The sequence below is a fragment of the Curcuma longa genome, chromosome 11 (genome assembly GCF_044706935.1).
Source record: "Curcuma longa cultivar G26 ecotype Majalengka, Jawa Barat chromosome 11, ITB_CL_G26_1.1, whole genome shotgun sequence".
Taxonomy (NCBI): Eukaryota; Viridiplantae; Streptophyta; class Magnoliopsida; order Zingiberales; family Zingiberaceae; genus Curcuma; species Curcuma longa.
In genome coordinates, this window is record NC_133871.1 from 29,244,599 (window position 1) to 29,260,672 (window position 16,074).

General features: G+C 38.1%; 3 protein-coding genes across 4 annotated transcripts; 2 read left to right on the forward strand and 1 right to left on the reverse strand.

Moving 5' to 3' along the window:
- The first annotated feature begins 154 nt into the window (after positions 1-154).
- Positions 155-2,700, forward strand: LOC141837532 (CRS2-like protein, chloroplastic). Its single transcript, XM_074724911.1, has 5 exons — positions 155-393; positions 1,790-1,991; positions 2,099-2,183; positions 2,278-2,345; positions 2,626-2,700. Exons 2-5 carry the CDS (start codon positions 1,863-1,865, stop codon positions 2,698-2,700), a joined length of 357 nt encoding a protein of 118 aa, XP_074581012.1. The 5' UTR covers positions 155-393; positions 1,790-1,862.
- Positions 2,701-4,102: 1,402 nt separating this feature from the next.
- Positions 4,103-10,407, forward strand: LOC141840379 (QWRF motif-containing protein 2-like). 2 transcript variants are annotated; one of them, XM_074728350.1, is made up of 6 exons: positions 4,103-5,446; positions 6,803-6,922; positions 8,653-8,769; positions 8,849-8,938; positions 9,772-9,879; positions 10,010-10,407. In XM_074728350.1, exons 1-6 carry the CDS (start codon positions 4,103-4,105, stop codon positions 10,070-10,072), a joined length of 1,842 nt encoding a protein of 613 aa, XP_074584451.1. In that variant the 3' UTR covers positions 10,073-10,407. The 2 variants fall into 2 exon arrangements, with proteins under 2 accessions (XP_074584451.1, XP_074584452.1); XM_074728351.1 differs by lacking the exon at positions 6,803-6,922.
- Positions 10,408-11,003: 596 nt separating this feature from the next.
- On the reverse strand, positions 11,004-16,026 carry LOC141838252 (uncharacterized). Its single transcript, XM_074725674.1, has 13 exons — positions 15,728-16,026; positions 15,466-15,631; positions 14,534-14,614; positions 14,121-14,203; positions 13,936-14,051; positions 13,727-13,837; positions 13,530-13,642; positions 13,147-13,456; positions 12,977-13,060; positions 12,850-12,900; positions 12,693-12,764; positions 11,774-11,836; positions 11,004-11,308 (listed from the first exon to the last, which is right to left on the reverse strand). Exons 1-13 carry the CDS (start codon positions 15,735-15,737, stop codon positions 11,270-11,272), a joined length of 1,299 nt encoding a protein of 432 aa, XP_074581775.1. The 5' UTR covers positions 15,738-16,026; the 3' UTR covers positions 11,004-11,269.
- Between the last annotated feature and the right edge of the window lie 48 nt (positions 16,027-16,074).

Here is a 16,074-nt window from a genome sequence, read left to right on the forward strand (position 1 = left end):
CAGCGGCCTTATAAAATTTTATATTTTACAAGAAAAGGTGTTATTTTTATAAAATTCTGCATGACGCCCCTATATTTTTCAGAAGAACCCTCATACTTTTATTGTTAAATATTTCCCTAGTCTTATACATTGTGTCGCGCGTGGGCTCGTAGCTGCTACCTTCCCCATCCTCGTCCTCCTCTCCGACACTGGGCATGGGCACGCGAACGGACCGGAGACTGCACCACTCCCTCTCCTTATCGTCATCTCCAATCCCCGATCCCGGAGTACGCGCGTGCTCAAGGTCCTCATCGCAATCCCTTCTCCCTCATCCGAGGAGGTGCTTGAGTTTAGAGAGAATCTTGCCAAGGGACCCCGAGTCCTGGCTGGAATTCCTGGTGCCTTCAGATTACTGTGAGTCCTTGTTTCATTAATGAAGCGTTTCTTTTGTCATTTTTTTCCCCTTTAAATTTGCATCTTCTGCTTCGATTGTACTTAGATTATGTGGAGGAAATCTAAGTTGGTTAAACTTTTCCAAGTCATCTCCATTTGACCAAGTGTTAACCCAATTTAATCCATTATGACTCATCAAATTTTAATAGATACAATTAATTTTCTAAAATAATTTAATTAATTTCTAGCAAATTTCTTTGAATCTGTATATTTTTCTAAACTCTTCAATTTTTAGGATGTACTAATTTCTTGGAAAATATCAGATCTAGCTATTGCTGATACGGGTCCAACTCAGGTGATCCATAGTGGTATTAGCCAATTTTGCCTACTATGATCTCAGGAGCTACATATGTTTTATCCAATTCTTTTAGCATTTTTGCAACAAAGCAAATCTTAATTTTATTTAAGCAACTTCTTTCAACCCCAGCTTAGCATAAAGAAAGGATAAATTAATCTAAGTAGAAATTTGAAAGGTTGTTTTAATTTACTCTATCATATTGAAGAATGAATCTTTAATACACCAACAATTATCAAGCATGCATTCCTTTCAACAAAGGTAGTTGAGTTTGGTAATATATACAAGTGGGATTTTGTTGTCTTTGATGGCTTCCTCTCCTGTGAATATATTTGATTTTCTGTGACCCTCTTTACTGAGCATATCTCAATTGTTTCAGGTGTTGAACATTAGTTTTCATATCTGTATCAATTCCAGTGACACAAGCTCTCTGATACAATATATTGGTGAAAGGAAAAAAAAGGATTTTGAGATTTCAAGTTGTGGCATAGACTTTTTGGTTCCGGATAGGATGTATGAGTTCATGATACTGAGACCTTTGCTAGTTGAACCATGATACTTGTGTAGAAGTGGACCAGCGTCTCTTTGGGCTTGCAGTTTTCCACATTTTGGATTGTAAATATTGTCCAAAAAAATTATCAAGGAAAGAATAACTACTAGATCTCATTAAAAATATAATCTGCTTTAACTCCCTTCATGCTGAATTCTCATGATTGCTTTGGGGAAAAATTTCTTCACTAGATTAGTTTCTATCTTAACATTATATATTGTAGTCCATATTGTCATAAATCATGTTTGCTGGATCAGTCTTCTTTTTTCATGACATATTTGCTTTAGAAATCAATGCAACCCTTTGTTTTTACTAGACCTATTCTGTTTTTGCATGTTTGGACTATTTTTCTCTTCATGGTTTGATGTCTCCTGTGTCCTGAAGGATGTCGATGCCCTTTCTAGAGTCATATGTGTGAGGTGTTTGGGTTGCATAGTGTTAAAATGCTGATTTTATGATCCTCTATTTGATGATAAATGGAAGGTACTGAAATAAATTATATTGACAAACAGGCACAAATGAGCACCCTCTAATTAAGTAATTATTTGTAATGGTGGACTTGGTGCACTGAAAGCATACAAATCAATGTTTCTCCACTGCAAACTCCTCAGACATTCATTCTGCAATACTGCCTCTTCTCCAAACCGTGTCAAGCCTTGGCTCTTCATTGGCCTTGGCAATCTGGGAGAAAAGTACCAAAGCACAAGGCATGATGTAATTTGTCATCATAAAATCTTCTAATGTACAAACAAGAAATCTATCAGAAAACTCCATATTCCCTCATCACAGTTAACTTGCATGAGGCCCTCACACTTTTGCAGGTTGGTTTTGACATGATTGATGCTTTTGCCCAGGCACAGGACATTCCAATGACATTCATTCATTTCAAAGCCCTTTTTGGTGAAGGTCTAAGCTCCTTTTCTTATAATCTTCATCATCTTATATTTTTTTCGTGTTTAAACTGTGATTTTATTATGCTAAATGCTTAGTGCTTTATCAGGGATGGTTGGAGACACACCTGTTCTCCTAGCAAAACCACAGACCTACATGAATCTTAGTGGTGAATCTGTAAGTAGTCCTTAAACAAGTTAAATTTTCATTGTCTTTTTTTCTGGTAACTAGTTTATTACTTGATATATGTGAATTAGCTCGATTTATACCAAATTTGCTGATTGAACACAAATTTAGGGAGATAACAAGAATGAACATCCATTTGTGCAATTTTTTTTCCATGTTCATGGAAAAGTTTATCTGGAGTTTATGAGTTCTCTATTATCAATCTAATTTATGCAGCAGCAGTATTTTACTTGATAAGCATTGATTGTTTTGGTTGCTCCTTATCCAATAGCAAGGATTAACCGAGTATTTTAACAAATGCAATTGCTTCAACCTTGAAAGTCTTGATGGACCATGGCACCAGTGATATTATTGCTTGTAATATTTTAGTTTTTTAGCCATTTTCCATTGCTATAAAATTCATACAAATGTTTAGACATTGATGGTTGATTTCATGAACAAAAACTTTGATTCATAGTACTTGTCACACGATCAATAAATATAAGGAGATATTGTTTGTCAGGTTCTCCATTTTAAAATAATGGGTGTCGAAAAACCTTCGGCCACATTTATGCAGAGTTAATTATATTACTGATAAATAAAGCTTATGAATAATTTATTATGATTATTTAAAAAATATTATATTTTATCTATTAGATTCATGTTTAACAAGTTAAAACTCCATTAAATTAAACTCAATATTAATCGTAAGATGAGGACACAATTAGAGCCAAAATATTATGATATTCTTATTGTAGTTTTATTTATTCTATCTGATAGGAATAATTACTTCGTTTTAGGGATAAAAGGCAAGGTGATGAAAATAGTTTTATTTATACACTAAGATCTTTCGTATAAAAAGTAATTATTTTTTAAATATAATTTTTGGATACATAATTTATTTGAATGTAAAACAACAAGTAAAAAGTAATCTATTATATATTAAAATTTTATTATATATATAGAGAGAGAGAAATGCTGCGCTGTGCGCGATCTGCATCCGTGTGCGACGCGATCCACCGTCGTTGCCGCTACCCTCGCCGCGTCGTCCGGCCACCACTGGCCGCCGCCTCGGGCGTGATCGATGCGCCGCTCGCGGTACTCCGTCCGACGTTAGATTCCGATCAGATAGTGGCGGAATCCGACGAAATTCGGTCGGGTCGCCAGTGGCAGCGTCGTTTCCGACCAAATTGTGGTCGGATTCCGGCCAAATCGTGACCGGAATCCTGCCCGATCGCCGCCGACAGTGGCCGCGCAGTGGGGGCAGTTGTTTTCGATCAAATTCGTTGGATTTCAACCACTATCAGGTCGGAATCTGTCGTCGGAAGGAGCGCCGGCGAGTAGCGCGTCGATCGCGGTCGAGGCAGTGGCCGGCGGTAGACGGACGGGGTGGCAACAGCGACGGTAGATCAAAGAGTCGCGCACGGATTTATCGCATAGATATGTATATATATACAAAGGAGACAGAAGCTATAACTGCCATTTTGTCATTTTGTAAAGGAGAAGCCAGACACACAGTGGCGCACCTGCCTGGCTAATCTCGCTCGTTTTACTTGACTTCCAAGTGGTGGAGGAGGAGCTCGAGTCCGGTGCTCCGCCGGTCCTGTCACCGCCCTTCGCTACCTGGTCCGGTCAGGTGCAGTGTGAGGGGATGAATCGCGTCTTTGTTGGAGAAACTTCGCTCGAGGCCGGTGCTCAGCCCTTGGTGCCGACCCCCTTCGCGTCATCCCGGAGATCAACATAGGCCGCCGAGATCTCCGACGAGGGAGATGGCGGCGGCGGTGCCGGCCGCCGCGTCTCGGAATCCTCCGCACCGTCGAAAGAGCGGCTCGGCCTCTCCGAATCGGGGGGATCCCCTCATCCCTCGCCGCTCGCCGCTGATCCCCTCCGAGAAGGGCAATGCCGGCGCTGCTGGCGGGAGGCGGACTCAGGCGAAGGAGATCGAGTCTCGGTATCTCTCGTCCTACAGTTCGGCCTCAACCGTTACTTCGTTCTCTTCTTCGGGCTCTTCGGCGAGCGCGTGGCGCTCCCCGTCGCCGCTCCTGGCTGCGAGGCCCTCGACGCCGCGGGCATTGCCTCAATCCGCATTGCAGAAGAGATCCCACTCCGTGGATCGGGATCGGTCTGCGACGCCTCGTGCCGCTTCGCGACCGGCCACACCGGAGCCCTCTTCTTCTGCAAACCGTGCCCTCTGCATGACAACCCGGAGCCTCTCTGTGTCGTTCCAAGGGGAGTCGTTCTTTTACCATACCAGCCGCGCTAAGACAGCCTCCCCCAGCCCTACCAGAAAGCCCACGCCTGAGCGGCGGAGATCCAGTGCCAGTGCCGCTACTCCAAGGAAGAGTGGCGATCATTTGGAGAATTCGAGGCCCTTTGAAAACCATCATAGATGGCCATCCTCTAGAGTCCAACCCTCTAATTCGTTGGTTGATGGGTTGAATTGTTCGTCTGACAAGAAAGAACCGAGCTTGGCTACCTTCAGGTTGCTCCAGCAATCAAGGATGTTTGATGACTGTGCGAGGAGGTCGTCGTTTGATGGGATTGATGTCTCAGCTTCATTCGATACGGATAGCTTCTCCTCTGGGAGCAGTTCGGGGATTCGCGAATCCAAATTGTCCTGCCAGGAAAAGGTGTCTCCCAGTTGGATCGGTGTGCCAGCAAGGTTTTGCCAGGAGACAAGCAGTAGGACGGGCAGGCATCCTGAACCATACTCTCCAGTATCTTCACCAGATTCAAGGTCTGCGAGACAGCAAAAATTGAGTCTAGTAAAGAAACCGTCGGTGGATGGCTCTTTGTCTTCTCCAAGGTCAGCTTCTTCACCTCTCCGACCCATGAGGGCTCCTTCTCCAAGTAAGCTTGCTGCTTCACCAACGAGGGGTTTAACTGCTCTTCGGACAAGAAGTAATGCTTCATTGGGTACCTCCCCGCTAAGTCACCCAGGCAATACACCTTCAATCATAAGCTTTGCTGCTGAAGTGCGGAGAGCAAAGAAAGGGGAAAATCGGATTGAGGAGGCTCACTCATTGAGGTTGCTTGATAACCGGCATTTACAGTGGCGATTTGTTAATGCCAGGTCCGATTCTGCAATTCTAGTGGAGAAACTAACTGTAGAGGTAACATGTTGATCTATTACAAAACATCCATTATTTTCAGTAGTTTAGGTAGTTTATCTCGGTTCCTTTCCTGTGTGTGCCTTTTCTCCAGCACGGTATGGGAGGAATGTGATTTTACCTCTTAAGTTGGTTACTCCACTAAGTAGTGTGCTTTGGCTCTTAATTGTGCTTGCTTGTCCCTTTGCTGCATCGTTGGTGTTTCCATTCACTGTATTTTGCTTATTTATAAGAAATTCTATTTTATTTTTGTGTTTTGAATTAGAATTAAACACCTCTTCTACTAAGAGTAAGTTTGGGACGCATACAAGCATCTTGAATCTTGAGTTGAAACTGTCCTAAAAAATCAGTCTTGCCTATTCATGTAATGCTGTCAGATTTGGCTACTACCAATATTTGCACAAATTTTCCAAGTCTTGTGACATCTATATATTTTAGAAGGAAAAAATTATGCTCATAGAATAACAGTGCCTAATTAATGTATTGAAATTACTCCTCAAAAATGATATTTCAGTAGCCAAGACTACCAAAATTCAAATTCTTTGCCTCCTAATTTATTGCCGATGTTTTCTTTTGGCAAAACCAAATGTTCTCAATTGATCTGATTAATAGTCATTTACAAGTTTCAAGGTTTAAAAGAATTGAATGAGCAAGGCCCACAGGTCTTTAGATTCCATTTTATTTGCATGGTAAGGCAGGTTAAGATTGTTCAGTTCAAATATATCAGGAGATTGACAATGCAAGAAGGATTATATCAAATATAACATGACTGCTGGTTTTAAGGATTTTATTGCCTGTGTTAAATGGCATGAACCTATTTATACAACTTAAGTAGCTAGATGAATTGTTATTCTTCCTTTTCTAGTTTACCTTGATATTTTATTTCATTATCAAGGACCAAAAAAATGAAGTGTATTAATGGTTTTTTGCGAATAAGAAAAAAGACAATGCAAAAGATACTTTCCTACATGGTTGAGAGCAAAAAATTATAATTAAAATATCTACAACTGCTATAACCCTCCAGTTCAAAAGGAAAAGTATTGCATGTAATCATCTAATGACAATGAAATTGTATTCAAGGTCAGTGTTTTGTATAATGTTAAAACAAATGGATAGTGTCATAAGAAAATAAATGGTTACTATAGCTTAGATATAGCATTGATTTTGTTTAGCCTACTAACTTTGATTTATATTGGTTGTTTGTGTTCGGTCACATTTAGTTACACCATTCTCATTCTTTTTGTTTGCCCAAAAAAGTCTAGTTATATCATTTGTGATCTCAAGATTTTGATTCTCTCTTCCATGTCAACGAAATTTGGTGATGATCTATTCCCTAATGCTCACGTTTGGTATTTCCAGAAAATTATCCATAATGCATGGAAAACTATCACAGAGATGCGTGATTCCATCACTTTTAAAAGAATCAAGCTACAACGTCTGACCCAACATTTAAAGTTATTTTCTATTCTTAAGGGGCAAGTAAGTCTTTGTTTTCCACACTTCTCTTTGTTTAAGTTTGATTTTATCATCTACAGGTTGCTCTTATCATTCTTCATGCCTCTCTTATAATTAAATAAACAGATCCAGTAATTTGATTAATGGATCATGAGTAAAGAAGTCAACCTATCTGTATCTTGGTTATCTTATTGAATGTCAATAAATTCTTGTCATGAGCAAAGGAATGGTGCTCAGAATATACAGAAAAATTCCCTCGTGTCATATGCAGTTGCAGCTCATGATCCCAAAGTGACAGATTAACACGTCTTCTAGGAATCTATCATCATCATCTAGAAATTAGTGTTGGTCATGACCCAAAGTGACAAACTAACACCTCTAGGAATCTACTGGGGATGACTACATCTATTTTATCCCTGAATTGAACTCTATGTGGGACTATATACTAGATTTTCATTTGGTCACCCTCTACACCTAGCACCTTCTCAACTCTAATTAATTGTTCCTCTCCATTCCAAAAATCTGCTTTTTATCCCATTAATGTTTGTCTTCTTCAGTATGATCACTAGGATTGTGCATATTATGTATGCATCGGAGAAAGCTAACAAAGTCAAATTATACATTTTCTCTTACACAAAAATAACTTGTCATTTTAAATGGGGCTAGAAACATACCAATATATAATTTCCTCTTCATTTTATGTCAGTAGACTACATGCTTAGAATATATCGGGGAAGATCTAAGTGATTCATGGTCAAACCATGGAACTTAATTGGCACTAGGTCTACCAGTACACGCCTACCTTGCTATTTGGCACACTATATTTACTGAGGAAAAGATTGGGTCAAATGTACACACAATCAAAAACATAAGAAAAAAGGTCGTCTACCATGCGGTATGATTTTGGATGAGATAATCCTGAAATGTTGAAACTATGAGAGACAAATCCTATTTGGTTTGGTCATGTTAGATAGGCAGGCTGAGCAGGTCAATACTCCAACTAAGTTTGATTGAACTTCACTTGTCCTGCTTCTCTCTAAGTGCAAGGTCAGTACTCCAATTAAGCTTTGATTGAACTCCACTTGTCCTACTTCTCTCTGAGTGCAAGGGTCCCGTTCATGCATTTCAATTGATCTGACAAACCTCAATAACTCTTTGTATAATCCACTGAGAAGGGCACAAATGACCTTTGATATTTCAGGCTCCATTTGGTCCAAATAACCTCTTGACATAGATCTGACTTCTGGATGTCTGTTTTGAAAAAAAATGTGGAGATGTTACTTCCATACCATATATGGTGACCACAGACAACTAGTGGGATTAAAACCATCAGACTGATGTGCCACACTGCTCAATGTGTCATGCTATATGGCAAGTAAGTCAGATAAAGTTGCTTGTGCTTAACTATTATCTGCAAACCATAGAGGAGACTCATTGTAGTTCTGAGTATTCCATGCAATCCTAGATAGATCATATGAGGTGCATTCTACTCTTAACAAGTGGGGCAATTTATGTCAAGAAACCTTGGTAATATTTTACATTATAGATGTATAATCTGATACTATTAGTTTAAGGGAAATTTTTGCAATAGATGATAGTGGATAAGCTGCTGGTTCTTTTTTCCCCCCTATTGTGGGACTTGAACAGATAGTTCATGCTTCAAAATCTTTCCTGAAGAAAAGCAATATTTTCCTTGTTTTTGATTTGTATATGAATTGTTTGTGCTTGAACATATCTCAACATGGTTGATGTAGATGGCCTCTCTGGAAGAGCTGTTAATTTTGAAGAGAGATCATTCAAACTCATTATCAGGAGCTACTGAAGCACTGAACGCTAGCACACTTCGTCTTCCTATAGTTAGTGGAGCCAAGGTTTGCATTTCTTGATTTTTCATGTTAACAAATAAATTCAGAAATCTCAATTGAACTTTGGTTGCGAACCGTTGAACAGGCAGATATCCTGGAAGTCAAGGATGCTGTTGCTTCAGCAGTTGATATGATGCAGGCTATGGGATCTTCAATATGCTCTCTATTATCTAAGGTGACTATCTCTAGTACATTCCTCATGCCATACTCTTGGTTGTTCTAATTCTGGTGTGTTCCACTTTCAATTTCTATCAATTGCCTGTTAATTTCTTTTTCCAGTTTATTCTTGACACAGCCATTTGCATTTATTAGTTGTCACGTACAATCACTTGTCAAAAACTGGTGAACCAGGTTTATGATACAAGGCAGTGACCATTAGTTGCAAAGTTAATATATGCAATAGAAATCTTGGGCAACTTAAATTGTAAGCTAACTCTTGTTAGAGACGTGCCAGATGTTCACGTGGTATACCTCTCTGGTAATTATCAAGTATAATCTATAAGATAACTAAAAGAAAAGTGTTGCAATATCTAAAGAGTGTGTCATTTTAAGAGCTGTTTTCCTAGCTTATTATTGGTTGACAATATATAATCCAGTTTATGGACTATTTTTATTAAACATCAGCTTATGATTAGTGAAATTTGGAAATTAATTTCATTTAGAAAAGCTTTTAGAATCTTCTGTGTCTTTTATAGCACATCTTATCACAGAGTTTAGATGCTTTTTAATTGCTTCTGCTTCACACTTCTTTTAGTTGCACTTTACAGAAGCTTATCTTCATTGTATCCATCTACTTGATTAATTATCATTCTCTTTTTCCCTGCTGTTAATTCTTCAATGTCCCGCCAACAATATCCTGGTTTATATTGGTTACACAATTTCCCGAGTAAACTTCTATTGTTTCTGCCTTACCTGCTCCTATGACTTACATTAACTTGTATCAGCATTCAACTGCTCAATCGACTAATTCAGACTTCACCCGCTATATGCATTTTTTTTTGGGTACAGGTAGAGGGCGTGAGTAGTTTTGTTTCCGAAATTACTAAACTAGTTCTGCAAGAGCAAGCGCTTTTAGCTCGATCAAGAAATCTGTTGACTACCCTTGCAGCTCTGCATGTAAGTTCGACCTCCACACCGCTGCTACGAGTTCAATAGTGGAAAATGATCTTTATTTGTGGACTCCAAATTCTTGGTACACACTGTTCTGACCTCCCTGGGTTATTTTTACCTCAAATTCATGAATCAGGTAAAGCAATGCAGTATCCAAGGGCATCTTTTGCAACTAAGACGAACAGCAAGCGAGAGATAAAGCACAGAGAATATTCAATTACCAACTTTGTGATCGCTAACATGACAGCAAACTCCTCTTTTTACATCTGGAGCATTGTGAAGGTAATAAAATGTGAAGAAATGTTTGCTTGATGGAAAGTGAGTGCTTTTGTACTACTCGTATCGTCTTTCCTTGCTTATTTATGTAGCTTCTTTTTGTTTTATATTCTTTTCCTCTCTGTTTTTTTGGTTCTCTCTTTCTGAATGTATGATGTGTCACCGAAGTACCGAACCACCTCAATTTTCCTTGCGCCATACAGAACGTTGTATTTGTTATGCTGATCAAAGAGAATGTCATGTAAAAAGTGTTTGTTGGTAGTACGGAAGAAATTTAGGGTTCAGAATAGTTGATTTTTGGAATTGGTATGAGGAAAAATTCAGCTCACCTTCCAAAATTTATCCTCTTTTTTTTTCTCAAAATTTTAAACTCATCAAAATAGAAATAGATCTTACTATTTTAAACTATTATCATCCCTACTTTAATCATTGAAACTCGATAACAAAAAACAGAGAAGCAATAGTCATATACATGTTATTATTTCATTGAGTAATTAATAATGTTAATAATTAAAAAGTAAAATTACAAATTTAAAAATATTGAATTTTAAAAATCCATTGAACATTTTAAAATTAAGGGGTTATCCATAGAGAAACAAATTTAAAAAAAATCTTTCGATATTCTATTTACCCTTGTGCAAAAGAGAGAACAAATCCCGATCCTTGCCATGTGCTCACCTTTAGTTTCCTTTACGTAATTGCTCGCGATGATTCAGAATACATAAACAAAATTAATTGAAAAAAAAATACTTGAATATAATTCTTAAAAATAAAAACAAACAACAAGAATTGGCCATCCTTGTTCCATGATAGTTTTAGATAACAAAAGGCCAAAGGACCCAAACTATCGAGGAAGCAGAGACCACGCTGCCAAAATATGGCAGTACAAATTACATAAATTGCAAACAATAAACCTTCCCAATTAGGTCGGATCCTGTGGCTTGTCCTTATAGTATCTACTACTCATCAGACCCATTATGGGATTGATGTAGCATATAACAAAGGCAAACTATAAGATAGAGAAAAAAAAAAGAAAAATGTTTATTGGCCTCATAATGACCATGTTTGTTTCAGCACAAACGAGTAGCACCATTATATTTATCTAGAAGATCTTATAGATTCAGTCATCTTCAGAAATCAGATGGCCTTGTTTCCTTACCTGCAAACAGAACGTTTCTAGACGTTCAACAACTGAATAACTTTAAACAGCAAAAACATATCGTTTCATAGTCCCATCAAGCCAAACTGTGATCGCCCTGACCATTTAGAATCACATACATGAATTATCTCTCAAAAACTAATAATATTTAAATTAATTATATAAATTTTAAGTAATTACATTGGACACTATTTTCCTTAGCCTCACTCTATCCTTCATAGATAAATTTTAAGTAACTACAAATTTTGATATTTTAATAGACTCGACCAATTTATTGAATAATATGATCATCAATTGGAGCTATACTAAATAGTGACGTATCTGCTAATTCTTAAAAAGAACCTCACTTGCGACATGATCAATCATACAAAGCCTCTATGCAAAGTGTCAAGATAAATAACACATGAAGGAAAGAAAATGAGAGGGAAGAAGCTACAAGCACAGCTTAAAAATAGAGCAATGCACCTGAGCTAGCTTCCGATCCTTGTTCATCTTTTGAGTCCAACCTTTGTCATCTGATTTGGAGATCTGCAAAGATAACATAAATGTGTTAGCAAGTAAAGCACACCAAAGCAGATGAAAACATAAGAAAAAGAGAGAAGCAACCACATTCAAGTTCAAAAGCAATAAGATGAAAAATAATCATATGATCCAAAACATCCCTAAATTGGCCATGGTGATAAAAGGGATGCAATGAATCATAAAGTATCATTTTGAACTCAAAATAATTTAATTTCATTGACTTTTGATGTTGTAGCTTTGAGACATTTGTTTACAAAAGATTGTCAAATGCCTCAGCTGCAGCTACACTGGGAAAAAACCACTGCAAGAATATTTCTAGAACTCTAAAATGAAAAAAAATAAAACATTATTGATGAGTTCATGTGCCACATTCTATAAACCAATCCTTTTCTGTAGCAAAGAGAGCACATTGCATCACATAGAAAAACTATATGAGAATTGACTACTATATTCACAATACTACCTCGACATCAAGCTGCATATCATCAATTTAGCGTGCTCTATATATCTTTCATCATGGAACTGTGTCTACTCGGTTCATACCATTGGGATTGCCAAGGTCATTTTTATTCACAATACAAAGGATAACTAAATATAAATAATTCACATGAGCAAAATAAAACCAAGCAAACTAATTATGCAATTAGAATATATCCCACACCAAAAAGTCCTAAAATCAACAACTAATCCTGCCAACTTTACCAACATAAGAAATGAAAAATGTGTCAAGGAAAAAAAACACAAGGAATAGCAAAGCTGGAAAAAGTACTGGCAAGACCTTGGGATATCACAATAGTAGAGACTAAAATATCATTAAACCAGATAAGAACTACAAATTTTCTAGAAGATAGCCAAAACAAACCTTTTCCCTTCTCGATAGCATCCCCATCCTATCTTGTGCAAAGTCAAAAACATCATGAAGTAGTTCATTATCCTGTTTAAACCACAAGGAAACATCAATTTGAACATGTGAAAATGCTTATGTGGAAATGAATACACATAACAGACTAAATTTAAACCTGCACATGCTTCAGAAAGCCTTTCCCAAGAAAACCTTTCAAGAAGTTCAACTGCAGAGCAAATAACAGATAAAGTTCATCATAAGGCACATTTTAGACTCAGACACATAAAAGAAGCAATTAATACTTGCAACATCTGAGCCCACGTGGAAGTCGTCAAAAATCGTTGTTTCCTTGAAATCTTCAGCAATGTTTCAGGACAATCACCAGTCTGCACAAAAGAACAAACCTCAATGTCATAATCCAGTGGAACAGTGGTAAATAGCATACTCAAGAGCACAAAGAAATGCAAATAACCTCCACAAAATCCAAAAACTTCTGGAATAATTCTCGTTGATCATTGAGATTTTTCTTGTCAGTGCCCTTCCCACCAGCTTCAGTTGAGAGGTCACTCGCTCTTGCTAATATCTTAGCCTTCAAACCTTGCAAATGATGAAATGCTCCATGTTTTGAGACCTCACGTTCAAGCTTATCTATGTTTGTGTCTTCTCTTTGGAAATTCATATCAAGTATCCCCAACTCAAAGAAAAGGCCTAATGCCTCTCCAGCAGCAATTCGGACAGAACGATCTGGGTCTTCCAGAAGATTACAAAGGAAAGAAATTGACCTGAAATCATGTATCCTTTTAGTGTACTAGTAGTTTAAACAATAGAACCAAGCATTAGGTAAAGTCTCCATACTCTTTCCAGCTATCAGGGTTGATTCTCCAACTACTGATAGTTGTCAAAAGAAATGACCATGCAGAAATGGCAGATGATAATACAGCTGAGTCTGGCTTTTTAACTGAACCTACCTGCAGAAGAAGGTAAAAATAGTGAGTTTATGAGAAGGACATAACAACAGAGGACAAGAGTGGTTGACAGAACACCATACTTACATTAGGCCCTGACTTGGGATAAATTACTTGCCATATGATCTTCAGGGACGCCTCAGTTTCAATCAGATCATTTGCACCTATAAATGTTACAAGGGCTAGGCAATCTATCACCTGCATACCATTTCACATAAGATTAGAGAAGTTACAAAGAACCATGTCTGAGCTACCAGGAAGGCAGCTAAGGCACTCAACAGAGGCATAGCGCATACAGCTTTTTTCTTTGTCTTATCTGACCCTGATACAAGGGCCTGAGAAAGTGGGTATATTGATTCTTCCATAATTTCATGAGCACTATTTCCAGCTCCAACAGTGATGGCCAGCAATCCTTAAAAAAATAGAACTCAGTGGCAAAAAAATATTTATAAAATAATTATTAGACAAGATTGAGCATTACCTATGGTTCGAGAAGCTAAACAGGCCTCCTTGGAGGAGCCCTTTTTAATTGAAGCTAGATACTGATGTAGCAATGTAATACACCTGCAGCAAATCATAAAACATACCAACAAATTAGAGAATGTACTCCTTGCCGATGGAGTACAAACATAATGACTTCTCAATTATAAAGTGTGCATCAATTACCAGGCAATTTTACAGACTGGAGGTCATAGATAATGTAGTGACAAGAATTTCAAACTTCAAATTTGCAAAGCATTTCCACTGGAATACATATCTATGATGCTAGAAGACAGGAGTAATTCTAACACGCTTATAATCTAACAATATATGGAACATGTATAGTGCAATAATCTTCATCACTGACACAAAAAATTACCAGCATATTTAACAATACTTGCAGCTTACACTTACTTATTCTCAATAAATGGAAGGAGGACCTGCCCTTCAAACGCCTCAGCAAGCCCCAACAAAGCTGTCTCTCTCACAGATCCCCTTCACCATAGAATCAAATTTCATAAGTATGCTTGAACCTTAACAACTCAGTGGCATGTGATAAGATCAAAAACAATCATGGTGCAAAAAAAATATAAAAGACAAGTCATGCATACAATTAGATGCAAGATCAGCTTTTAAGTGAGAAAACCAGGCAATTAGCATAAAACAGGGTAAAATTACTAACACAATATCACTCCAAAAAACTAAGTTTTAAGGTTAATACTGCACCACTAACACATACAAGCCTGTTGACAACTCAAACAGATATTACAGGCACACACACCTCCAATTATGCAAGTAATACTAATACCTTGATATGTGGCTACTATATGTGAGAAATCACTAACATGCAAAACTCACTTATCCGATGAAAATTTTAATGCCCATGGTTTGCAGAAAGGTGCCAAATAGATATGAATAAGGCCCAACTAATACTAATAATGCACAGCTGGAACACTGTCTGATATTGTAATAACTAGGGGGTGGAATCCCACTCGTAAGAGCTCCTTCCATAAACTATGGAGAAGGGGAATCTTAGACAGAAGATATATGGCACACAAAAATAAGTCCATTTAACTGTTTAAGGTTGCAACAGATATGATGAGCTAAAAAAACAAAATCTAAGAACAATTTTGTGGGAACAAAAAAACAATACTTGCCAACTGTTCCTGAATGTTGTTCAGATATCAAGAAGGTATACCATTCAATTCAAAGAGTAATGGTCATGTTTATATATAACAAGCTTGAATCTAGAACAAGAGTATTCCCCTACAGAAATCAGATAACGAAAACAAGGTAAGAACTAATATAAGAAAGTTAGGAAAGAAACAGAAAACACGGAGATTTACCTCTTCTCGTAGAGAGCATCGATATACTTTTCGAGTTGGAAATCTATGGAGTTCACATGTTCTGTTTCGTTAGCCATCGTTGGATCCGAGAAAGTCGTCGAAATCGAACTCAAGCTATCATCATCGCTACTGTCGAATTGGTCCGCACCAGCCTTTCGCCTGATGGCTGCATGACCAAAAACACAAGATTGCTTCGTTTACTCTAAACCCCCCTTCAAGCGTGACTTGATTCAAGAACTCGAATAGCTTCGTAAGAATTCACCTTTACCCATGACGAAAGCTTCCGAAACGTCAGAACCAGAGCTCCCGGCGCCGGATCTGAACCTAGGCGGGAGGAAACCCAAAACTACAAAGGGAATCAAAGGCTAAAGGAGCTTGAAAAGAAGGAATCGCCAACGGGCAGCTGCAAATCGAGCAATCAATTGGGCTGGCGAAGCAAAAATCCATGTGAGACCTCGACGGAAGGGAGCGAAAGGGGAGGATCAGGATTTAGGGAGGAGCCGACGAAAGAACGAGAAGGCGGTGGTCGATGGAGGATTCAACCCTAGAAAAGCCGAGATCGAGAAATGGCCAGGCGGAATATACGTGATGCCTTGTGGACGCCGTGCG

Coding starts and splice junctions, on each gene's coding strand:
- LOC141837532 (XM_074724911.1), top strand. CDS start 1,863: ATGTTTCTCCACTGCAAACTCCTCAGACATTCATTCTGCAATACTGCC. Junction 1,992..2,098: donor ACCAAAGCACAAGGCATGAT/GTAATTTGTCAT, acceptor ACACTTTTGCAG/GTTGGTTTTGACATGATTGA. Junction 2,346..2,625: donor TGAATCTTAGTGGTGAATCT/GTAAGTAGTCCT, acceptor CTTATCCAATAG/CAAGGATTAACCGAGTATTT.
- LOC141838252 (XM_074725674.1), bottom strand. Junction 14,052..14,120: donor TTTAGCTTCTCGAACCATAG/GTAATGCTCAAT, acceptor TATTTTTTTAAG/GATTGCTGGCCATCACTGTT. Junction 13,838..13,935: donor ATAAGACAAAGAAAAAAGCT/GTATGCGCTATG, acceptor AATGGTATGCAG/GTGATAGATTGCCTAGCCCT.
- LOC141840379 (XM_074728350.1), top strand. CDS start 4,103: ATGGCGGCGGCGGTGCCGGCCGCCGCGTCTCGGAATCCTCCGCACCGT. Junction 8,939..9,771: donor TATGCTCTCTATTATCTAAG/GTGACTATCTCT, acceptor TTTTGGGTACAG/GTAGAGGGCGTGAGTAGTTT. Junction 9,880..10,009: donor CTACCCTTGCAGCTCTGCAT/GTAAGTTCGACC, acceptor TTCATGAATCAG/GTAAAGCAATGCAGTATCCA.